Genomic DNA, 26,285 nt, shown 5'->3' on the forward strand with positions numbered 1-26,285 from the left:
AATGGGAATTTGCTGTGTGGCTCAGGAAACTCAAACTCTGTATCAACCTAGAAGGTGGGGTGGGGAGGGAGGTGGGAGGGAGGTTCAAAAGGGACAGGATATATGTAAACCTATGGGTAATTCATGTTGAGGTTTGACAGAAAACAACAAAATTCTATAAGGCAATTATCCTTCAATAAAAAATAAATTAATTTGAAAGCATTCTGGAGTTCTAAAATGAACTACAAAGGGAAGATAGAAAAATACAAATAAATGTTGCCTGCAGTTTAAAAGTACTAAATGTGTCAAAACTTCCAATGATGAATGACTAAAGGTAACTTCTTCCTGATATAGGGATGATTCCTGATACTACCTTTTGACAGAAAAGACTAAACTTTTTCTTTACATTCAATTTACATTTTCTTTAACACTAGTTCTGCACCCAGTATTAGAAGTCTTGGTAAAAGGAGAAAGCCTCTCACGGTGGTTATACCACTGAGAGAAGACACAGAATAAAAAACTCAAAACTTACTGTTTATTTTGTAAAGAAAATTAAGTGTCCAACACATCGCTGATCGTCATCTGTGTCCTTCCTGACATGAGAACATATAAAACAAAGGCAAGCCAGATCATGAGTCTAGCTCAGGGTCTAGTTTTTCAACTTTAACAACCATCTCTGGAGCTGAGGCAGCAGCCCCAGCTTGCTGGGTCTCTGCTTCCGACTCAGACAGCACCTCTTCCTTGATTTTTACAGGCTTGTTACCAGCCTCCTCCTCTTCATCCGAAGACTCATCAAGCTCCCATTCATCATCTATGTCCATTTCAAATACTCTCACATGACGGAGATTGGAGCTTAACTAAAGGAAAGGCCAAATAAAGAAATTTTAAATGGCTTAATATATTATATATTAAAAATCAGAAATCTGAAGAGTAGCTTCATGGGAAAATTATTTTCCCATCAATTTACAACAGAATCACTCAACTCAGCTTACATTCTGTACTCCACATACAGTGACAATTTCAAGATTAATAAAATCTAAAACAGTTAGTAATTACTTAGTAAGCTTTCTCAGAACAAGAGAACTAAATAGCTAAGACCACTACACGCTCATAATCAATGAAAGCTTTACATCACAGAATGTTTGCACTGAGAGAATCTTATAGATCCTGCCACTTCTGTTACTCTTAGTAACAATTTATAAACACTTACCACACAGGACACCTTTCGAAAACCATTCCCAGCAACATACTGCGCTTTCATACTTTCCAGTAATCTCCAGTGCTTCTCAAAGTGCATGGTACGGGTGGGAATAGCACTACGCTGCTCATCTAGCCTAGAGAGGGAAGAAAGCCAACCCAGGAGTGAAACAGGGCTCTTCTCCCTCGGTTACTAGGGAGGGTATCAGGGTTTGATTTCTACCAATATTCCCATTTCCAACATAATTCTCCCAGCTACTGTATAAAAAAGCTGTGATACTATATTCTATGAAAACATTGCACTTCCAAATGGACCAAATATCTTATTAAAGCAGAAACCTTAGAAAGTGAGGTTTTTGATTCACTTTTAAGGTAAGTAAATGAACTCATTTTATTAATAAATTAGAGATCTGCTTACTTAAATCTCAATCTAAAGCTATCTCTTGGAAGTGACCTTGAAACCATTCTGTGGCTATTGAGGTCCTAATTCTGAAAGGAAAATACTAAAGACAAATCTAAAATAATTCTACTACAAACTAGGGCTAATGTCATCCTTGAAAACAGAAGTGCTGTTCTCCACACAAAATAATTCCCCACCTTCTTCCCGCAAATAATTCTTGATTTACTAACAAAGCAAAAGGACAAGAGAGCTGTTGAAGCCAGTTTTTTTTAATAAAAAAAATAGAAGTATTTCTCCTCAGTTGACTTTATCATACCTAAAGAACAATAATGTACAATATACATTTTTAAAAAGGGACATTTAACTGTTCTATCAGAAAGACAATCTTACTAAGGTAAGTTACCTTGCAGAGTAAGTCCCAGTGAACTGATATTCTGCAGAATCTTCACTGTTGTATACTGAAGACAACGGCAACTGCACCAAGAGTCTATCTCTTCCTTCACGTCCTACAGTGTCTTTAAGAACTACTGTGACTGTTTCATCATCATAGAACTGGGCATCTAAACAACTGTAGGTGCTAGAATTAAATAAGTTCCATTATATCAAAGGTGTTACCATGACTGAGAAAATACTATATATATAGCATTATACTGGTACCAAACCAAACTTGACAACGGGAATGTCAAGTTGACATTCTATATAGTAACATTTAAAATATATCATTAGTTTACACTAAAGTCACAGTTACCTATGGTGCTGATTATTCACAAATATAACTAGGCCCTGAAAGTAGGTAATCCTGGAAAAAGAAAAATCTGTGAGGTTGGTTCACAGTTCCAGAAAATTCTTGACATCAATGTCAGGACTTAAGCCTCTGGAAATTCTATGAATGACACCATATAAATATATTGGGTAATCAAAGTTATCTAGAATGAAAAGTAAAAATAAGATTTACATATGAAAAGATACAACTTCAAAGAACTTCCTTTATGTAAGGAAAAGAGTAAGAAAAAGGTAAGTTTAAGATTAGTGCCCGTTCTTTCTCTTGCAAAGCCTCCAGATGATATTGGTATTGTTACACTTAACCTAAGAAAACCCCAGAGCAGTAAGGACACCACCACCTCACATCTCTGTTGGTCCTAAGAAGACCTTTAGCCATTTGCCCCCCTGGAACCACATTACTTTCTTAGTGGACAGAGACTTCAGAAGTATTCATTGTAGGAAACCATACTACAAAACTTCCTGCAGGCCAGTAAGGTTCTTCTCAACTGTATGTCAAATCACCCTCTAAGTATAAAACACATAACCAACCCAGCAGCCCTATGTTGCAAGTGATGAAGGCCTAAGAATATCATCACTGTAACTGAGTCTAACCATATTCATATATTTGTATTTACTATATATACAGCTCATCCAGACAAGGCTCAAGATTTACCTTCTTCTCACTTTTTCAGTTGTGGCATATGTGAAGCTCCCAAATTTAACAGCAATTAGTCCGTTACTTACAGATCTTGAAGAAAGAAGAAGGGTGGGGAGAGACTTTGTAGAACAACTTGGATAGGCAATAATCTATATATGCTTGAAAAAGAATGACTGTCAGTATATTTACATAATCACCAAACCCCAGACCAAAATACTATTACACTCACTCTAGAATACTGATAACTAATGCAAATCCCTGACAGACAAACCTAATATCTCACAGTCACCAAATCTCACCAAAGCAGCAAGATACCTTACAAAATGAGGATGTTTGGACAACCAAATTATTTCTCCATCCAAGTACTAACAGGCCCAACGCTGCTTAGCTTCCAAGATCAGACGAGATCGGGTGTGTTTAGGCTGGTATGGCCACAGACCCAAATTATTTCTCGTGGGCTACATCTTGGTTTCAAAAAGTTTCCTTTGGTTTAAATTTAAAACCATTTAAGATTCTAATGACATTCTGAATACGATTATCTTTCAAAACTTTTATTTGCATTCTCAAAAGAAGTCTCTATAGGCAAGGCCTCTTGTTTAATGAAAGGTATGCTAAACTTGGCATGCTGCAGTCCATGGGGTCAAAAGTGTCGGACACAACTGAGAGACTGAACTGAATACTAAACCTGAGGTAAAAATCCTTTCTACAAGGAAGCCAAGGTACAATTCTGAAGTTCCACAAGTTCACGAGATATAATACCAACTGTTTTGCTGTTATATTTTCCCTAAGCCTAAAAAAGCCCTGTATGTAATAGCTATATACCAATACAAAATTAAATAATATAAAATTAAAAGGGATTACACAGCTTCCTAATTTGGCATTGAAAGTGAAAGTGAAGTTGCTCAGTCGTGTCCGACTCTTTGCGACCCCATGGACAGTAGCCTGCACCAGGCTCCTCCGTCCATGGGATTTTCTGGGCAGGAGTACTGGAGTGGGCTGCCATTTCCTTCTCCAGGGAATCTTCCCTGCCCAGGGATAGAACCCAGGTCTCCCGCAGTGCAGACAGACGCTTTCCCGTCTCAGCCACCAGGGAAGTCAATTTGGCATTACCCCACCTTAATAATGTGAAAACTACGACTTAGAAGAGTTAAGTTAGCAAGTCTAAAGTCAAAGTAACTTAACTAAAAGCTGAAATGGAGGGGAGGGAAACAGTATGTTTTATTATTAGAAATATTAGAATCTTATCTCTTTGATTCAAACTTCAGATTAATACTCACTGGGAAATATCAGTATGTCTCCTTAAGATGCACATTTTATAAAGTGAATCTTCTAAAATAGTAAAAAGAAGATAATGTAGATTGGAGGTTTTATTATTCCACCTAAGGAAAAACGTTAATGTCAAAACATGACATTTAGCTATCAATTTATACAACAAAACTGCATTTTTCACAGAAGACAGGGAAGAAACACACACTTACAGAAAAGGGAATTTGAATAGTCTACGTGTGGAGTCCTCACTAAAACAAAAGAAAAGAAAGGTAAGAAAAATTATAATCAGCTGTTGAATTATACCACCCAAAAAGTAAGCAGAATTACCTTCTACTATCTTTATATAATGGAATACATACTGCTTGATTCATTGATTTTCCAATTACATCCTAAATAAGATTTAAAAATATAATTAAAGCATGTACATACACAGAAATAAATACTCCACAGAAAGTGACTGATCATCACTGTTTAAGTCCAGTGAAAAATCATCTACATCACCAAAACTTCATGCAAGAAATTTTAATGACAGTCATGACAGTAAAGAAGAGAGAAAACTCTAAGCGCCAAAGGACCTTGGAGATAAGTGATGGCAGGTGAAAAACCATTTCTTCTAAATTTCACAGCATCAATCATCCATCCTTCAGCAGTTAACAGACACATCAGCTCTGTAACTAAGATCATTTATAATAAGTTTGTTTTGGGGACCAATAAAATACTAAAGATGCCAACATATTCAATAACCATGTATTTTTTAATTTATGTAAGAAACCAACAGTAAGAGGAAATATTAGGGTGAATCATATGAAACTGCCACGTCTGTTAGTCAAAAACAGGTGAGTATCAACATTTTCATATGGTTCATCTTAATAATTATGATCATTTACATAAATGAGCCACATATTGTAGATATTCTTGCTCCTATACAAAAACATGCATTTCTTTCAAACTTACCGCTGGCTTTTGCAAGCACTGATCAATTACGTTCTCCATCCGCCTTTTCACAAAATGCAATGATTTTCGAGGATAATAAGGAAACAGCAAAGGACTTTCTGGTTTCAAACAAAAACAAAAACAAAAACAAAAAAGCTATAACAAACCAGATAGCTAGGCAAAACTAACCTACTGCTGGAGCCAGCCCACACAGCTTATCTGATGGTGGAATTCTCCCTGGCCATGCTATTGTACCTTCACACAAACTCACTAAAAACGACCAAGGCCTCCGGCTTTGCAACATCCTTGGGGGCCAGCCCACTGAAAACCACCACACTTATTACAAGCTGAGTCCTGGCAGTTTACTATTCTTTTATTTTTCCCACCAAATTCCAACAGTATACTTCTGTTGGCTGTAAGAAGAAAAGGATGACCTGGGAACCAGAAGACATATAATGAAATAAGTTCACTCTTCCCTCTTCTTTGCCACAATGGTGTAACAAGAGCAACCCAGTATTATTTTGGGAGAGTATGATGGTGAAAACAAAGACAGGAGATAAGAAATTGGTGCTATGAAAATTAGTTCTTCATTTCTGAAAAGGCTACTTTTATCAGTATAAAGTAATATATAATTTGTCAACTACTGACACTAAGTATGTTAGATTCTTTCTATATCTGTTATTTGTATTGTTTATAACAGCTGTAAAAAGTAAGTATCATACTCTTTATTTTACTGCTTTTTTAAAAAAAAAAAATGAAGCCTAGAAGGTTTGGGCAATCATCCAGTGTGAGAATGACCAAGAAGCTAAACCTCTAAATCAAGCCCAGGTCCCACTCCCAAGCCCCTCTTCCACTGTGTTCTACTGGCCTCCCACATAGCACCTCCTGCCCCAGTTATGCTGGATAAAGGAGTTTTTAATCATGTTAACATTTTAAGCTCCCAACAGGTGACAGATGCTTTGGTATCACAGAAAGATACTTGGTCTCTGTCGCCAGTTCCTGGGACAGAACTCTTTAAAACCTTCGGAATTTCCTGAGTGATAACTATGATAGGAGCATCCGATGTTTTAAAGAGCCCCTAGGTAGCTTCAGGATGCAGGTTGGTCACATAAAGACCAAGCCCTGATGAGAAGCTTGGAACCTTCAGCCCCATCCCCCAACCGGGTAGAAGAGAGCAGCCGGCAGTGAGTCCCTCTAACAATGAGAACACATCAACAACCCAAACCCAGAGACATTCTATAAAACAAATGACTGTGTGTGTTAGTTGCTCAGTTGCAACCACATGGACTATAGCCCAAGAGGCTCCTCTGCCCATGAGATTCTCCAGGCAAGTTACTGGAGTGGGTTGCCATTCCCTTCCCCAGGGGGTCTTCCTGACCCTGGGATGGAACCCAAGTCTCCCGCATTGCAGGCAGATTCTTTACCATATAAGCTACCAGGGAAGTACTGTGCACCCGCCCCCGCCCCCAAAAACACCTGACTAGTACTCATCAAATCAGGTCATAAAAAGATAAGGAAAGACTTGAGGAGCTATCATAGATTGGAGAAGACTAAGAAAACACAACTCAGTACAGTGTGGGATCCTAAGGACAATGGAGGGAAAATATGAAGCGTCACCAGTGGCCAGTAAGCTAACCACACCTACATAATGACAACTCCACAAAACCTCTAGATGACAGAGCTAGGGCCTCTGGGTTGATGCCTGCATTAAGGGGCTGGGGGTGGGGGGTACATCTAGAGAGGAGATGGAAGCTCCACTTCCCCCACTCCATCTCTCACCCATGTGCCTCTCTACTTGGCTATTCCAGAACTGCATCCTTCATAATAAACTGGTAAATGTAATTCAAGTGTTTCTTAGTGTTGTGAGCCATTTTAGCAAATTATTAAACTTGAATTATGGGAACCCTCAAATTTATAGCAAAGTGGGACAGAAATGTGGGTAACCTGGGGACCCAGTACTGGTGACTGAACTCTGAAGTGGGGGCACTCTTCTGAGCTAACTCTACAGTTAGCGTCATAATGGAAGTGTGGGACACCCAGGTGGTATCAGAGATGACCTCAGGAGGAAAAGAATCCTCTCACTTTGGTGTCAGAAGTGTTTTGAGTAAAAACACCTCAAATGCACATGGACTGCTTGTGTGCTATGTGGCAGGCACTATCCTAAGTGCTCCACTTAGATTAATTTATTGGATCTTCACAACCGCTTTTGAGGGAGGCACTGTGACCACCTCACTTTGCAGAGGAGAACGCTGGGGAACAGAGAGGTCAGGCAGTGTGCCCACAGCCACACAGCAGCAAGTGGAAAGGCAGGCCCCCAGCCCAGGCAGCCCTGCTTCCAGCATACCCGCTTTCACCCACATGTGACTCCAACTCTCTCACCTCCCCCCCGGGAAGGTATGTACATTAAGTATTCAGCACTTGATTTTTGCAAAGTTCTAGGAAGAAGTTTCATCAAGGGTTTCTTAAAAGCTCCGTGGCGACAATCTGTACTACTTCATACTCTACTAAGAAACTGGGAGATTAATGAGCTGGTCTGAAGTCACATTCTAACATCTTAAGAGATGGAGTTAATTTCAAGTTAAATATGAGGCCTGTAACTAAGGTTGGGCCTTTCTATTCAGCTACAGAAGATGTGGGGAGAGAAAAGGGTAGGACCAGTTTTTTCCAAAGTCCTCAGGATGGATATGGGCCCAACAGTGCCAGGGTCCTGGCACCATCACTGCTCGCACACTGCTATCAGCCCTCCCCAGGCATCCTTCCCTTCTCCGTGGGCATCCTGATTAAATACAGTAAATGACCTGAGTCAGCTGTACTTTTATTCTCCCTCCATTCAATACTAACTTATGTCAATACACCTCTCTGGTGATCATGAAGACTCTCAAGCAATATAAAACATGTTCTGCTCTGAAAAAGAATGTGGACTTCTAGGGTTAAATCAAAAGAGCAACAAGCAAAGTTCTGGGCCTGAGATTTCTCTGCTTCTCCCACTCACTCCTCATTCAGATAAACAGCAAACAGAAAGAAGCAGAGATTATTACTGACTACAGTTAAAAACACAGGCTCTCAAGTTAGCAGAGTCCTAGCTCTACCGGTTACTACCCTTATCATCATGGGCGTTCTCTAACCTTCAGTTTCCCCTTTAGTAAAATGAAGATAACCTTCTAGGTTCTTGTGAGGATTAAAGGAGATAATATATGTATGTGGTGGCTATTACCCCAAGGATCTAAGAAACAGCTAAACCTTGGTCAAATTACTCTTTGAGAAAACAAATAGATGCTTTAAACATCTTTTCATCTAAAAAGTAGAAGTTCTGATACATAATGGTTGCTATTTTGTGTTGCATCCCCAATAATGTTGGCTTAATAAACTTTTACCATATCAACAACAAAAGGCATAACAAGTTAAAAAAAAAAAAAAAGTCACCTCAGAAGAATACAGTGATGTATCATTATAGGAGTTAAAAGCATCATATGCTCTTAAAAGCTAATAACTTGGAACTGACTTAAAGAGACTTCTCTGATAGGCTCTATAGTTTTCTTCCCACTATCCTGTTTTTTATAACAGACAATACTTAAAATAAGAAATCTTACTACATCACAGTTAACATACAGTGTTTTTGAACACAGTAATATCATACATTGTTATTATTTTCCTATTTCTCTAATCAAATAAAATGGACACAAAAAGATAAATCAAAGAACTTAAATAAGTATTCAGCAAGTACACTTGCTGAGGTACTGGTCTCCAATAAATAAGAACATGGCCCAAATCTGCTTGGTTCATGAACTACCTTTAAGGTGGCTGCTGTTCTGAAGAAAGTCATACCACTGGTTTCCCTCTGTGTTAGGGGGCGACACAAGATCATCATCTTCATCTTTCAAGTACTAGAAATACACAATTAGACATTTCAGCTTTGTAAACCAAAGAATTAGGCTCTAAAATTGCTTATATTCAACACTATTCTACTCAAGTTATTTTTACTGTCAAGTCCTCTGAAACCACATTATTCTGTGAGATGACCAAAATTTACTAAATGCCAAGCTACTGAACAAACTGCAGACTACTAGAAGATTAGAATGCAACAGACACAGAGACCATAAATTGAGTTCAAGTATCATGTTCTGTTTTCATAGAAAATAGAACATTTAACCTTACATACTTTAAACTTACATATTCAAGTTTATAAATTAATTTTCAACTGTTTATCAACTGTCAGTCTACTCCACGGCAGTAATTCTCAAAGTGTGGTCCACACCACTTGGGGAGTCTTCAAGATGCTTTCCAAAATCCATGAGGTCATTACTATTTCTATAATGGTATAAAGCTATTATTTGCTTTTTCCACTGTAATGACATCGGCCCTGGTGGTCAAAAGCACAGGTGGGGACAACTGCTGGCACTGCCACCAAGAATCAAACCATGCTAGCAGTCACTGGATTCCTTTTTGCCACATACAGTTTCACTAATCTCTGATAAGGCTATTAAAATTATTATTAAATCTCAACAAGATCTTTTTAATATTCTGAGAGAGAGAATTGGAAGTACGAACAAAGCACTTTCACTGCATACCAAAGCATGGCAGTTATCACGAGGAAAAGCACTTGTGAAAATGCACTTGAGTCAAGCTAGGCGTGTCTTTGTTGCTCCTGGAATTCCATTTTTATTCAAAAGAATGACTGGCAGACAAACTATGATTATCCGTTCTTGGGTATTTGGCAGATATTTTCTTGAAACTAAAGAAAGTGATCCTGTCACTTTAAGCAAAATAACTGACAGTATTTGTTGTCAGTGACAAAATTTAAACATTCAAGCAAAAATTAAAATTTTGGAAAACCCATATCTGCTACTATGTGCTGGACAGCCTCGTAGTAGTTAAAGATTGTCTGATGAGATTGGTAATGATATTAACAAAATCTGACTTTTGGATACTATATGAAGAAAGGTATCAGCCTATGGAAGACCTCTGTAATTCAGTGAATCAGTATTTTCCCAAAGATCAATACATGATATTACAAAATCAAGCACAGAGTAACAAGATCCTTCCAAAATGAAAAGCAGATGAATACATTTTAATGAATCATAATATGGAACGTCTACTGTTGCAATTTAGATTCCACACCAGAACTAACCTAAGATACTACTGTTTGTCAGAATGTGGTGCAGTATCAAAGAATATTCACAATTTTCTAAAAAGCTATTAAAATATTTCTGCCTTTCCAACTACACACCTGTGTAAAACCAGGCTTTCTGAATCAAACAACATATCGCAACAGAACAAATGTAGCTGCCTTCTCTTAAGCCATACATCAAGACTTGCAACCATATAAAACAATGTCACTCTTTAATTTTTTTGTTAAATATTTATTTTCCATTAAAAATATTTATATTAACATGTCATGAAAAGAGGGTTTGTTCTTTTTAATTAAGAAATAATAATTCCTTTTTCTGTTTAATTTCTAATATCTAACAATATATGCTATTCATAGACACAACCCATATTAAAGCTCTCTGGGAGTTTTCAATAATATAAAGGGTTCAGAGACCCTCCAAAAGTTTAAAGCTGCTCTTTGGTATTTTACTAAAAAGAGAGGGCTACTATATAATTTGGCATTATGCTACTTTCAGAAAGTTTTGTATAATAAAGACTAACACTGCTAATGTTCTAAAATTAGTTTTTAAAAATTAAAAAATTAGTAACTAGATTCAATCCAGAGCCCATACCTGACCAACTTTTTCAACGTTAAAGTATTTTCCTTTTCGATTATAAAGATCTGGAGCCTAGAAAGAATAAATAAAGTTTAATTCTTAGGTCAACTCATTAAAGAAAAAAGAAAAATCTTATATTTAAACCAAAAACTCTATTTCTTAAGAAAGCTGTTAGTAGCAGTTACTCTTTTCTTTTGTGGATGGTAAGACACAAACAGAAAGTTCAATTTATATGCTTTACACTTAATAAATAAGTACTGCCATTAATTAGTTCAATAGTTGAAAAAGCATACATAATGGCTAGAAGGTCACTTAAATTGGATTAAATTTGATTGCTTCTTACCATTATCCAGATTTATTGTAATTATTGTTTAAAAAGCACTATAGATATGCCAATTTCCTACCTCATTGAAATGTTCAGTAAGAAATTCAGCAACGAATGTGATATCTTTCTGAGTCATCTATCAAATCCAAAAGGAACAAAAAGAAAACAAATCAAGATAAAGAAAAGCTTCTCAATAAAAAATTATGTAACAATAAATGGGACAAGCATGTAATTAAATATTTTAAACCCATTTTCCAATCAGCAACTCCAACAGCTACAGATCTCTTTATGGTCTAAGGCTATTTATTATTTTATGCCTAATGCTAAGACTGAGTGTAGAGTCCATCCTTTGGGAGTGGAGGACGGTCTGTTCAGATAAATAACCTCAATCTGGGTTAAGGGCTGCAACCTAAGAACATTGCTTGCTTCAGTGTTGGTCTCTGCTTTGTTTAATGACTCCACCTTCTCCCTATCCCAGTTCTACAGCCCTCAAAAAATTATACATTGAGGTCTCTGCCAACAATTAACATATTCAATCTCCCAAAGTAAAGCTAAGAGTGACGGCAGAGTGACGGCTAAAGTGAACATCCCTGGTTTGGAAGGCCAGTCATTCACAGCACAAAAGATCTACTTCATATAAAAGCTGTGATTCCTTACTTATCTGGTCCACTAAGACTAATTTTAATACCATTTTTTCAGGCTTAAAACCACCTAAACTACCTGAATCACAGTTTGGGGAGGGGTGAGGATGAGAGAGCTGCAGGAACCAAAAGCTAATTCTAGCCTATTCTGTAGGATATTCCAGGAAGGAGATTCCATTGCTACGTGTCACACAATCCTTATTACAGTCAGAAAGAAACTGGTACTCACCAGTCATTAACATAGATTCTAATATCTACATACTAGACTTTCAAGGAAAATAAAAATGCACTTAAGATTTTAGGAAGTTAAAATAAGGATTCCAAATACCTTATGTTATACAGACTATAAAATCTTATACAAACATGAAAACAATAATCTTAGCCATAAAAAAGTATTCTGTGAGATAAAAAATATCAAACACGCAAATTTTAAAACGGGTTTACTAGAATCTCTCTTGTGCCTACAGCCTAACATCTCTTAACAATAACTGCATAAGACTACTAAGATGACCAGCAAAGCTGAGCTCAACCAGGGTGATATTAACGCATATAGGAAAAATACTATTATATACTACCTTATTCAGTTCAGGAAGTACATGGTCTTCTGTCATTCTCAACATTGCTGAAAATATAAAGTTTAAAACTATCTTTAAAGGAAAACTCCAAACATAATTTTAATTACAGATGCATTTCAAGTCTAAATGTATTTTACTGGACTACAGTTTCTATTTTCAACAGGTTCTTGTCACCAAGGAAAACTTATTTTTCTTCTAAGAACTACAGAGTGAAGAATTTGATTTGTATTCTTAGGCTCAAAACGGTTGGTATAGCCATTTTAAACCATTTTCGTTTTCTCCTTCAAAATAACCCATTGACACTCCAGACAAACAAACCGAACTGCTACCTTTAGCAAAGACTGTGTGTGCAGGAATCCCTCCTAACTTAGTCATGTTTCTTCTCTTAAAATGTGCAGGCAATTCTTTCTTTCCTCCAAAAGCCTTAGAATGCCAGACAGATGTGTTTCTTCCCCTTGGACTTTTCTGCCACATAAAGATGCTTGCACTAAGATCCATCTGGTCAAGGCTATGGTTTTTCCAGTAGTCATGTATGGATGTGAGAGTTGGACTGTGAAGAAAGCTGAGTGCCGAAAAACTGATGCTTTTGAACTATGGTGTTGGAGAAGACTCTCGAGAGTCCCTTGGACTGCAAGGAGATCCAACCAGTCCATCCTAAAGGAGATCAGTCCTGGGTGTTCATTGGAAGGACTGATGCTGAAGCTGAAACTCCAATACTTTGGTCACCTCATGCGAAGAGTTGACTCATTGGAAAAGACCCTGATGCTGGGAGGGATTGGGGGCAGGAGGAGAAGGGGACGACAGAGGATGAGATGGCTGGATGGCATCACCGACTCGATGGGCATGAGTTTGAGTAAACTCCGGGAGTCTGTGATGGACAGGGAGGCCTGGCGTGCTGAGATTCATGGGGTCGCAAATAGTCGGACACGACTGAGTGACTGAACTGAACTGATACACACTATCGGAGAGGGCAATGGCACCCCACTCCAGTACTCTTGGCTGGAAAATCCCATGGATGGAGGGAACCTGGTAGGCTGCAGTCCATGGGGTCGCTGGGAGTCGGACACGACTGAGCGACTTCCCTTTTACTTTTCACTTTCATGCATTGGAGAAGAAAATGGCAACCCACTCCAGTGTTCTTGCCTGGAGAATCCCAGGGACAGGGGGAGCCTGGTGGGCTGCCGTCTGTAGGGTCACACACAGCTGGACAAGACTGAAGTGACTTGGCAGCACATACACTTAAACGTGTGTATATATGTATTTATATACCTTTTTAATATTTGTGGTTGACCCTTTGTGTCCTTTCATGGGGTGTCTTCATCAATACTGTGTTTTCTATACATATTACATCCACCTAAGTGAGGAAGTACATTGCATGTGTTTTGCATAGTGTTTGAATACGTTTCTTATGTTTGGTCAGGAAAAAGCACGTTAGACATGATTCGGCAAATAGGGATTATTTTAAGAAACTGTTTTTAATTAATTCAGACTTCTAATTTATCTGAAGAAAAAAACCCAGCCATAATCTACTTCCACTCATTCATTTATCCATTCAAAAATTACTTACTGAGCATAACACAGGTATTGGGAACAAAGCAGTATAAATAAATCCCTGTCTTCATGGAGACTGCATTTTACAAAAGAGCAAACCAGGGTTAGAGTGCTAACGAGTGGCAGCATCCAGTTACAGTTAGGTCTCTAGTTCTCCAATCCAGGGTTTTTTTTTGTTGTTCAGTACTAAGTCCTGTCCGACTCTTTTGCAACCCCATGGACTGTAGCCCACCAGGCTCCTCTGCCCAGGGGATTTCCCAGGCAAGAACAGCGCAGTGGGTTTCCATGTCCTTCTGCAGGGGCTCATCCCGACCCAGGGGTCAATTCAGTGTGCTTTGTTCTAATATTAGATAAGGACTGGGTGGTAACTCATTTACCTTCTAATGCAGCTTCTTATTACAGTTAGGACATGCAATAAGAATATAAACTGCCTAATTACTCCAGTAATTGTAAGTAAAACCAAGCTACTATTTCTCTAATAGAAAGTCACTTCTAGGGTTTCATTTAATTTTAACATTGCAATTTATTCTCATTAACTCTGATATTAAACAGGCTGGCCTGATAAACACTCTGGCTCCCCATTCTGGCTAGTGTTGGTATGGTTTTGAGAAAAATCTAAGAATTTTAAATGTCAACATTCACTGATTGCATTCATTTTTTTATTAAAAGCAATTATATTAGGCTTACAAATATGAAAAGTCATGTTTTAAAAACATGAGAATTAAAGATTTGGAAAAAATTAATTAAAAAAAGATTTGCGCATTTGTTTAAAAGGATATTAGCATATTACAGGTAATTTACTTTCTATTTTACTCTAGAATTTTAAGAACTATGGAATAAATTCTATTTACAACTAAATTTTCCATGTGTTGGAAGGAAACGGATGCTAAATTATTTCAAAGACATTAAGAGAGGTCACAAAAATAGCAGTACAAATGGACTACATACATTAAGTATGCACACCCTGTAGGGTGAGCATTAAAACATTTAGTATCATGCCAGTAACTATTTGTTAATTACATACAACTGCAAAGAGATGTGGCGACACAAGGAAGGACTAGTGGTCTGCGATCTATTTAGCTAGGGCGTCACTGCCCAGGAGAAGTGATAATGTCAAATTTCTAGTTCTGTGCTGTCCAACGTGGCAGCCACTAACTACAAGCAGCTCCTGAGCGCTCCAAACGCGGCGAGCATGACTAAGGAACTGCACATGCAATTCTACGTAATTTCCACTAATTTAAACAGCCATAACTGCCTAGTGGCTACCATAATGAATGGCACAGATCTAGAGACAGGATCAAAGTATAAAACAGGAGTTAAACTATTCAAGACAGAGGCTTTGTCTTATTTTCTCTCCCCCTTTCCACTCCAAACCTAACCCTAACAGTGCCTAATACAAAGTAGAGATTAAAGAATGGCATTTGAACCTAAGGAGACATTAGTTCAGTTCAATTCAGTTCAGACCCCATGTCTGTAAGGAGACATTAAAGAGTAAAAAAAGGTCAATTATCAGTAAGTGATAGAGACAATCAATGTTAGAAGTTGTATCTGTGGGGGTGGGGATGGGAGGGTATAAAGAAGAAATAAGATTGGCCATGTGTTGAAAACTGCTGAAACTGAGTGAAGTGTAGAAGTGGGGTCATTGAAATTATTCTCTCAATACTGACACGTATTTAAAATTTTACTAGTGTAAGTGAATATTCCAAATTGATATTCCCACATTTTTTCTTCAAAAGTGTTAAAAATACAAGAATGCTTCATTCAATTAACTTACCCACATACAGCCACCGAAAAAATGCTTTGAAGTTTTTCATACTGCTATCTATAACTCTAAAAGATAAAAATAAATCAGAAATGAAATTATTACATGAGGTTCATACATCATTGTTCAATTACTATGGAATATAATAATCCTTACTGTTCTAGTATAGCCTATCTGGATGACAGTTAAAGCTTTAGAACAGATTTAACAAATCACATAGCTAAAAATAAAATTTCAAAAGAGCAAATCCTGATTCTTTTCAAAAATAAAGCAAATAACTCAGATTCTAACTGGTTATAACAGCCTTGCCACAAACTGTAATAGACTCTCTGAGCATTCAATAAAGTATGAAATCCTTTTCTAACTTTGGAACCAAAAGAAATTAAAAAAAAAAAACACCAAAAACAGTTTTCAGCACTATTCTCAGTTTTTTAAAAAAATCACTGATCAGTAAGAAGAAAAAATATCAACCATAACAGAAAATCATTATTATAAATTTATACTATGTCACTACCATTACCTCTGATATCAATAAGACATTACTTATGGAAGTTGATATTTTTATCCTTACAGTAACAGATCTCAAAAATCAAATTTCCTTGGGCTTTACACAAATGTACCCTGAAGATTAAGTGTTATAAGTGGAAGTCATCTACACTATGATGACACTGTTTCTGAATATAGAAATGGATATCACTTTTTTAAAAGCTCTTTAAGCTCACATCTGTAAGATAATTACTCTAGGCAAATAATATGTGCCCTTTTTACCCCTAAATCTCAAAGTCCCTTCTAAGCATGAAGTCTCATAATACTACTGGAGACGTAGGTCAGTATCATTAACCTTTCTGTATACAACAACATGTGACATAAAAAACTGTGACATCTCTTGCGTTACCAAGCACCATGATCAAAACTCTCTTGCAGCAAAAATGGGGGGGAAAAAAAAAGATTCCTGTCTTTCTCAGTTCACCCCAATCCCAGGCAACCACTGATCTGTTATAGGCTAATGTTAAAATTCTCACTGTTTCAGTTTCTCCATTATAATCCAAAATAAGGCTATATTTCACTTATCTCCAAGGAGCAAGAAGTTAAATCAACAACCTTTCATTCATATTGAAACATGATCACAGAAAACTTAGTATTTTATGTTTACTCTGCAAATATGCAGAACCACAAAATTATTCAACATTCAGGAAAAGGAATGTCATTTCCCTCCTGCTCTGTTCTTTGAGCACACACATCTATATACTAAACTCCATTAAAACAACAGTGGGGAGGGATGGATGTGTTATAAACTCATACACAAAGAGGATGATAGAAAAAAAGGTTTTATTAAGTTTCAGAAATGTCAAAAGCAGACAGAAGACTGGTGACTGGTGACGCTCACCGGCAGTGGCCACACGCGAGGCACTTCAGAGAGAGGGTGGCAAGCAGTCATCCACCCAGCAGAACCCCGGGGACACTCAGCCCTTATAAACATCAAGTTCAACAGAAGACATTGGGATGCCATCTGGGGCTGGATAAGCAGGGACAAACGGAAACAGAGGGACACAGCACAGGCCCACAGGCTCTGGCACTCGTCTGGCTTCGGCCCACCCCGCACCCAGCGATGCCAAGCAACTTTAAACTGCCTCGGGAGTAAGTATGAGGAAACAGTCGGGCATCAGGTTTCTGAAGAAAGCTGGCAACAGGAGACCAAAACAAACGGCAAGGTGACATATAAACAGGAGATGACTCGGGAAGCAGCAAACTTTTAGAAAATCTAATTAATGTCCTCAGAGAGCCATGAAATGTCATATCTACAGAGCAAGAGCACTGCTTTGAAAAATGAGTAAACAAAAAAGAAAACACTTAGTAATTAAAAGACAGGACTGCCATAATAAAACATGCAACAGCATGGCTCAGGTCAATGACCTCATTCTCCATTCCACCTGGGTTCTTATTCCAAAGTTCACAACCTAGACCCCCTTTACCAACCTGAGCCTTCTAAAACTCAATTTCAAGCATCCTACTCAACAACAACCACCAGCTATCTTTCCAGTGACTTCTTGCAGCATCCCAATAGTCATACCACCAAGACTTACCCTACTAGTTCTCCCATCTTTCACTGTCTCTTACCCACTTATTTCTACTTTCAAAATATACTAAAGTTCTGACCATTTCAGATTCTGACCACCAATTCTCTCTTGGCTTCTGTCCTTGCCCTCATATAATCTGTTCTCAACACTAAGTAAATAACAAGAGGGATCAAAAAGATCCTAAGTCATATCCTGTTCCCCCACAGCCTGTAATTCCTTAAGAGCTTATGTTATTCTTTATTATGTCCAGCGTAAAAGCCAAAGTCCTTACAACGGCCTACAGGCTCTACACAATCTGACCCACCCTCCATGACCTCTTTCAACTCATCTTGTCGCTCACACTGTCGTTAAGTTCACTAACAACACTTAGTGGCTCCTAAAGGTCCCCCTCCAGTACGCCAGGCGTGCTCCAAACTCAAGGCCTTCATGCTTGCTGTCCCCCTTTGCCCCCAAATATCAGCAAGGCTCACTCCCCCCTCCCTTAAGGCCCTCACTGACCAAAAAATTGCACCTCTACCCCCGCATACCCTAGGTCCTCCTTCCCCACACGGTTTTCCCCACCACTACGCACCACTATCTGACCTGATATGAGCGAGTGAGTGAAGTCGCTCAGTTGTGTCTGACTCTTTGCAATCCCGTGGACTGTAGCCCACCAGGCTCCTCCATCCATGGGATTCTCCAGGCAAGAATACTGGAGTGGGTTGCCGTTTCCTTCTCCAGGGGATTTTCAGACCCAGGGATCGAACCCAGGTCTCCCGCATTGCAGGCAGACGCTTTAACCTCTAAGCCACCAGGGAAGCTATCTGACCTGCTATAGATTTTAATTATTCATTTCTTTAATATCTGTTTCATCATGTTAGAACACAGTATCTATGAAGGTAAGATTTTTATCAGTTTTGTTCACTACTATACTCTCAGCATCTATAATAATGTTTAAAACATAGTTAAAAATGCACAATAAATGTGTATGATGAATGACAGTGCTGGATAATCAAGTCAAGAAAATTTCACAAGAAACAGTAAAGACAAAGCTACTAAAAAAAAAATGTGAGTAGAAATAAAAGATATACAGGGTCAATCCACGAAGTCTAATATGACTGACTAGATTTCTAGAACAAAAATCTAGTTTTAAAAAGTGGGGGAGAAGAGGAAATTATCAAAATAATAATATAACAGAATGCAGGTTAAAAATAGCATTTTCTTATTATCAGTACAATGAATGGAAAGACCCACATTTAAAATACTACTGTGAAATTTCAATGTATCAAGGACGGAGAATAAAGTTTTCAAGAGAAGAAAAAAAAAAAAAACAGCATACAAAGGAATGAGAATCAGAAGCACCAGACCTTCCAACAGCAACAAACAGGCCAGAACACAACAGAGCAGCGCTTTCAAAGCTCTCAGAGAAAATAAATCTCCCTTCATAATCTACATCCAGTCAAACCGTCAATTAAGTGCGGAAGGAGAAAAGACACAAAAGGACACAGAAAGCGTACCCTTACACATCTGTTTTCTAAGTTATTGGAGGACATTTTCCACGAAGTGATTAAATGAACCAAGAAACAGAGGAGATCCTGAAAGTAAGGCTCCAACCCATGAAAGCAATGAATAAAATGCCTGGGTGGTAGCTGGCACAAGAGCTGGAACCAACGGACAGACTGATTCGGGGGTGGTGGAGGGCGGGGGTGTTGTGAGATGGGAGGCTATCAGAGGAGGCACCAGGGACAGAGGGGAAATCCAGGGATGTGATACTACCCTTCAGACAGGGAGAAAACCTAAAAATGTGGTAAAGAGAGACAGTGCAAGGGAAAAAGAAAGCAAATAAGAGTCGAAGAAAAACAAACAGAAACAAAGAGAGGAATAATTTCTAGAAACTGATAAATAAAAGAAATGCAGTACAGTCATACGATTTAGAAATATGGAAGTAACCTACAGAACTAAAACCAGAAACAGTTACAAGAGTTTAAAGGATTCCCTCTGAAGAGAGGACCTGAGGTGAGATAGGAAAATACCATGTGAATTTTTGAAATCACGGTGCTATTGGTTTGTTTTAATCCTATAAACATGTAATTTTCATAAGAACTTAAAATTTCATTTTAAGAAAATCACAACAATTTGCTAGATTCTCAATTACAAAAAGTGAAATATTCTCAAGTCAATGATTTCAATATTCAAGTATCCCCAATACTTACTGAAGAAGTTCATTTGCCTTGAGTATGAAAGAACCTACTGCAGTAATAGCATCTGGAAAGAAGTAAATAAGTAAATATCATTTGTCCAATAAGTAAAGTGAGTTTAAAGCATTCTATTGAGAAATTAAATTACCACCTTCAATGCCTGCAGCATCTAGTCCAAGAGGTTCATATTTTTGCTTCCACGAAGCCATTCCTTTCAGTTCACTCAAATGGTATAATAGAGACTCTGAGCCGCTATCAAACACAGAGCAGAAATCAATTAGTACCACCATCATCAGGGTGGCAGGCGCCTGCTATCTTGCTTGAATATTTTTAAGTTTTCAAGAATAAAAACTGAAAGTAACTTTAATTTTCTTTCTATGAGAGACTATCAGCTCTTAAAGTTATTTCAAAAAACCGTAGCAGAATCATTTGGTTGTCATGACTGGTGAGATGAACTGGCCACATGATTAAACTTTATAAGATCAAATTATGTTCCACAGTTGGTCCTGGCACTGTTAAGATAGTCATATGGTCATCTTGTTCACCTAACAGCTATGTATTTAACACTGAGCAAATATTTATTAAACTCCAACTTCAGGTCAGGCACTATGGGGACTTCATGGTAAACAAAACGAAAGGGTCCTTTTAACACTGATAGTCTAATGGGAGAGATGGTCATAACCACATAATCAGACAGTATACCATTTCAACTACATAAAGGCCTTAGAGGAAAACACGGCAGGTACAGGAGAACAGAAGAACCGGAACTAGTCTGGGAATTAGAGAAGGATTCTCTGAACATCTGAGCTGAGAGCTGGAAAAGGCAAGTGAAGAATAGAGTGGGAGTGTTTCAAAAAGCAGAAGAGACGCACAAGAGCCCTGGCTAGGAGAAAAAAGTGTCAAGTTTGAGAAGGCCACCAAAGACATGGGTCCTAAGATGTGGGAAGGCACTGGAAGCTTTTACTAAGAGTAACATGATCAGATCCACTGTGGAGAGCACATCTGAGGGACACAGTGTGGACTGGAGGAGACCAGGCCAGACAGCCCCACAGAGCTCAGAGAGGGAGGTAAGGGCCAGGGGTCTCAGCACAAAGAAATCTATCAAAATCTAAGTCAAACACTGTGCATCAGCCTGCAAGCTGCATCACTGAGGCAGTGGTGTTTAGAAACGGCATGAGACTTAAGGATCTGGAACAGTCTTGGCTCTGACACGTAATAACTTTGGGGCAGCCATATGCCCTTTCTGAACTTCAGTTTCTTCTTATGTAAAATGAGGATAATCACAACCAACACCTTGCCAAGGACTTAAATGCAAAAATGTGCAACATGCTTTTACATAACATATAAAATGATACACAAACATACTTAATTTCACCACTCAAAAAAGGGTATATGCCCTATTCAAGACATAACTCATGGCTGTCTGGGTGAGAAAAAAGCCCAGATAGGGCCTAGGGTGGTGAAAAGATGTTGGAAATTTATTTCACAGAGCAAAGTCACTATCATCGATTCTTTAAATCTTGGGCACTCCAAGATTCCCCTCAAATACTAAGGCAAAAATTTCAGCTAGAAGAAGCTCAAATAGAGAATGCCAGAAAATCAGAAGAAGGCTGGAGAAAGAAAACCAATGCTAAGTATGTGCAGATGCAACACCAAAAGATTCTACGTCATCTTTATACCTTTGTAAGTGACTTATAACCAATTTTTGTATACTGGAATATGATGACTCTATAGACTGGCCAAGCTTCTTTAAGCCCTGATTAAGAGAAAAAAATATAACATTTAGCATACTAGTAAGATACTATATGCCATTCTAAAAAAAAATAAGACTATGTTCATAGCCATTAAAGTACAAAGACAACCACACCTTTACTGTTAACTGATTCATTAAGAGGGTCTGAAGTTCAGCACTAGAATGAAAAAGAAAGTATTTTTAGTCTTCTCTATTTAAAATCTGAGTGCATCACTTAAAACATTTAATTTCAAAGTACAAATTTAAACAAAAGATTTTAAACAAATAAAAAGAAATAGCCCCAAAAATTTAAGACTTTGTTGTACTCAGAAAAACAGACAAAAACAGGAAACATTAAAGGCCACAAACAGACTGAAATAGACATGAAAATGTGCTATACACTAAAATGGTATTTCACATCGATAAGGAGAAGACATGCTACTCAATAAGTTACACTGGGCAATTATCGAGACACTTAGAAAAAAATAAGTTGCTGTGTCTTTCATAGCATACAACCAAATAAATCATATCTGGAACATGTAAATGGAATAAAATCATAAACCACAAAAAAAATCTCTGGATGAAAATAAAGATCTTTGACTGCTTAATATGGGAAAGATCTTTTTAAGAATAATGCTGAGGCAAATATAATAAAGGAAAAGAGTGATTTAGCTACATAAAATTTTTTATTGTTATACATTTTAAAAGTACAGATATATGTACACATGATACATACACATAAAATGATTACATTTACATAGAAAACAAATACGTGAATAAAAAAGCCTAGAAAGATACATACTGTTCTTTGTTTTTTGTGCATCAGAATTTTCTATTTTTTTTTTTTACAGTGAACATGAATTGCTTTTGAAATAAATTACCTTAAAAAGAGAAGGTAAAGCAAGAGCATCTAATGTAAGTTTATTACCTTGCTTTCCCCCACAACAACAAGTCCATGAATTCATCTTGCACTGATGTGGTTGTGTTCTTTTCCTAGAGAAAGATGGATAAACTCATGATAGGTGTTTTTTATATAAGCATTATTTATTCAAAATTACAGGAACATGACTCCCTTTCTTACCTTTAACCTTCTTTCAAATCCATATTTAAACTGATTATCTGAACAGCAGTTATGAGAAAACAGTCAGTTAGCTCTTCCAACACCTGTCCTTGATCCCCACATCCTATCAGCTCCACTTCACAATCCTGCCCCACCTAAGTTTTTCCAATGGGAAGGACTGGCATATCTCTCTCTGAGACAAGAGTTTGAGGCTAGGTCAAGCCATCTCAAAGAAATAATGATCTGAGCCTTGAACAAATCAGACCGATTTTTCTCATGTCCCTCATGAACTGAGTAAGGACATCATACTCTCTTTAACACCTTCCATGGGAAACTCCAGTTACATTACCTGCACAAACTTGGTAAGACGAGAATCCATCTGCATCAGTATTTCTTCCCAGGCTTCACACATACATGTCAGTGACAAATTTATATACTATTAGCAAAAAGAAAAAATATTAAAATAGCAAAAAATACTTAAGTCAATATGCTAACTAGATAACACATGCTTCTGTCAATTGTCTCAAAGAAATCCAGGATTTACTGTAAACCACTTTTAACTCAGTTAAGCCTGAGAAAGAAGAGACCATGGCTGACACTTGATAATCATTTAACTATCAAACATTCTCAAATTAAGTTTTTATCTGGTAAAATAGATATTTTTCAACTTTTTACATATACGATGTGTTCCATGTACATTAACTGTCAAAATACTGACTGGTCAACTATTCAATCTTCAAACAGTATCCTTTTAAAAAGATACCGGTCTCCAGAAATCTTTGACATGAGGTACATTAGTGACTGTGGCAGACTGAAGAACGAAGGTCACAGGTCTCTGTAGCTCCTCTATCCAGATGGATAGTCAGTTTCTCGAGTCTGTGGATTTGGGCTGGCCGTGTGTCTCAGAGTGACAAAGCAGCCCAAGTGTCAATGAGTCCAAGCCTCCAGAAGGCTTTGCAAGCTTCCACTTACACTCCTGACATTCCCGCTGTCAATACGACTTACCCAACAAGCCTGATCTAGCCTGTTGGGAAATGGGGAGTGTGAAGTTCAGACAGCCAGCATGGCTAAGAGATACTTGGACCAGCCAGCTGACCACTGCTGTATGACCAAGACCAGCCTGAATAGCTGAACCTAGCCCAGAGCAACAGAACCTTCTAGCTGGGCCTGGCCCAAACAGTCAACTAACTAAAACACCAATCACCGGCTAATCTGGGGTACATTTATTATATTCAAAAGCTGTTAGAATGACTATTTCCCATAATACTTGATTTGCAAAGAAACTTTTAAAATTCCAAAATATTTTATTTATAAGAATGTTTAAAAAGACTTAAACTACATTTTTCTCTTCTTTTGCAGATATAGAGATGCGTTGGAAGAGATTTTCAGTTAAATTTCTTTTCCTTGTTTCAGTGGACATTATAAGCTTATCTATCAGACTAGACACCTCTGCCATGTATAGCTGTCTTTAAAAAGTAAGATTTTCAATTTTTTATTTACAGAACATTAGAAACTTATAGTGAACAGTCACACAAAACAAGCTATAAATAAATACCTGTAAAAGAGCCGAAATGTGAGTAAACTTTCTGGCCATTCGAGTTACTTCAGGTAAGAAAGAGTACAATAGATTGGTTTCAAGCTGTCAAATCAAAATACTAAAGTGAGTCACAAACAGATATATTTACTACTTTTAAAGAAAAGTCAAGGTGTAACTATGTATCAGAAAGACTATCTCATACCATACTATCTCATACACCAGTCAGGATGGCTGCTATCCAAAAGTCTACAAGCAATAAATGCTGGAGAGGGTGTGGAGAAAAGGGAACCCTCTTACACTGTTGGTGGGAATGCAAACTAGTACAGCCGCTATGGAGAACAGTGTGGAGATTTCTTAAAAAATTGGAAATAGAACTGCCATATGACCCAGCAATCCCACTCCTGGGCATACACACTGAGGAAACCAGATCTCAAAGAGACACATGTACCCCAATGTTCATTGCAGCACTGTTTATAATAGCCAGGACATGGAAGCAACCTAGATGCCCATCAGCAGACAAATGGATAAGGAAGCTGTGGTACATATACACCATGGAATATTACTCAGCCATTAAAAAGAATTCGTTTGAATCAGTTCTAATGAGATGGATGAAACTGGAGCCCATTATACAGAGTGAAGTAAGCCAGAAAGATAAAGACCAATACAGTATACTAACGCATATATATGGAATTTAGAAAGACGGTAATGAACAGATCACCAGCCCAGGTTGGGTGCATGAGACAAGTGCTCGGGCCTGGTGCACTGGGAAGACTCAGAGGGATCAGGTGGAGAGGGAGGTGGGAGGGGGGACCAGGATGGGGAATACATGTAAATCCATGGCTAATTCATTTCAATGTATGACAAAAACCACTGCAATGATGTAAAGTAATTAGCCTCCAACTAATAAAAATAAATGAAAAAAAAAAATAGAAAGACGGTAACGATAACCCTATATGCAAAACAGAAAAAGAGACACAGATGTATAGAACAGACTTTTGGACTCTGTGGAAGAAGGCGAGGGTGGGATGTTGAGAGAGAACAGCATCGAAACATGTATATTATCTAGGGTGAAACAGATCACCAGCCCAGGTGGGTTGCATGAGACAAGTGCTCGGGCCTGGTGCACTGGGAAGACCCAGAGGAATCGGGTGGAGAAGGAGGTGGGAGGGGGGATCGGTATGGGGAATACATGTTAATCCATGGCTGACTCATGTCAATGTATGACAAAAGCCACTACAATATTGTAAAGTAATTAGCCTCCAACTAATAAAAATAAATGGAAAAAAAAAAAGAAAGACTACCTCAGAATTTTGCTCCTTTTCAGTATAACAAATTGGAAAATAACAGAATATAATTTTAGGATTCTCTCATCTGTAGTGTCTAACTATGTACAGATTATCCCCTCTAGGTTAGCAGTCCTCTCTACTTAGTTTGAATAAATGTAATAATCTAATTTATACCACTATTATGAGGGACTTTTAAAATGATCACAAATATCTAAAAAATTTTTAAGGAATTATAGCTACTGATAGAAACAAGTTAACTATCTATTATAGAGGTACATGAATTATCATAATAAAGTTGTTATTTAAAACATCTGTTACAAATTCCACATAAAGAGTGATTTCACTATAGCACCAAACACAATTCAGGAAATTGTATTTTCACAGAACCTTAAGATGAAGAGCAAACATGAAAAACTGTTCCAGCAAATAGCAGGAAGTCAAGAGCTCTCTGCTGTTGTGAATACAATGAAACTATAAGGGCTCATTTGCGTCACATCCTGCATCTTTTTGTCCTACTTTTGTATGAGAGTTCACACATACTTAGACTAAGTGGCTGGGTTACTTGAGATGAAATTTTAGGGAAGATTTTCTTAAAGGCAAAGCTACAATCTAAATACTCTGTAGGAGCCCAGTTTCCACAGGCTATGATACAAACAGC

General features: G+C 37.8%; 1 protein-coding gene across 1 annotated transcript in view; it reads right to left on the reverse strand.

Moving 5' to 3' along the window:
* Positions 1–492: 492 nt before the first annotated feature.
* The window catches only part of ANAPC4 (anaphase promoting complex subunit 4), a 34,090-nt gene continuing 8,297 nt past the window's right edge, over positions 493–26,285 (reverse strand). The window contains exons 9-28 of the mRNA XM_020897612.2: positions 24,360–24,443; positions 23,154–23,240; positions 22,673–22,737; positions 21,880–21,922; positions 21,692–21,768; positions 20,164–20,264; positions 20,028–20,079; positions 15,770–15,825; positions 12,445–12,491; positions 11,308–11,364; positions 10,919–10,975; positions 8,989–9,082; positions 5,220–5,317; positions 4,593–4,654; positions 4,475–4,513; positions 4,274–4,375; positions 3,012–3,086; positions 1,980–2,153; positions 1,190–1,313; positions 493–836 (exon numbers count right to left, since the gene is read on the reverse strand). Of these exons, the coding sequence (XP_020753271.1) occupies positions 609–836; positions 1,190–1,313; positions 1,980–2,153; positions 3,012–3,086; positions 4,274–4,375; positions 4,475–4,513; positions 4,593–4,654; positions 5,220–5,317; positions 8,989–9,082; positions 10,919–10,975; positions 11,308–11,364; positions 12,445–12,491; positions 15,770–15,825; positions 20,028–20,079; positions 20,164–20,264; positions 21,692–21,768; positions 21,880–21,922; positions 22,673–22,737; positions 23,154–23,240; positions 24,360–24,443 (1,722 nt within the window). The 3' untranslated portion in view covers positions 493–608. The remainder of the gene's footprint in view (positions 837–1,189; positions 1,314–1,979; positions 2,154–3,011; positions 3,087–4,273; positions 4,376–4,474; positions 4,514–4,592; positions 4,655–5,219; positions 5,318–8,988; positions 9,083–10,918; positions 10,976–11,307; positions 11,365–12,444; positions 12,492–15,769; positions 15,826–20,027; positions 20,080–20,163; positions 20,265–21,691; positions 21,769–21,879; positions 21,923–22,672; positions 22,738–23,153; positions 23,241–24,359; positions 24,444–26,285) is intronic.

This window comes from Odocoileus virginianus, chromosome 21, assembly GCF_023699985.2.
Source record: "Odocoileus virginianus isolate 20LAN1187 ecotype Illinois chromosome 21, Ovbor_1.2, whole genome shotgun sequence".
Lineage (NCBI taxonomy): Eukaryota > Metazoa > Chordata > Mammalia > Artiodactyla > Cervidae > Odocoileus > Odocoileus virginianus.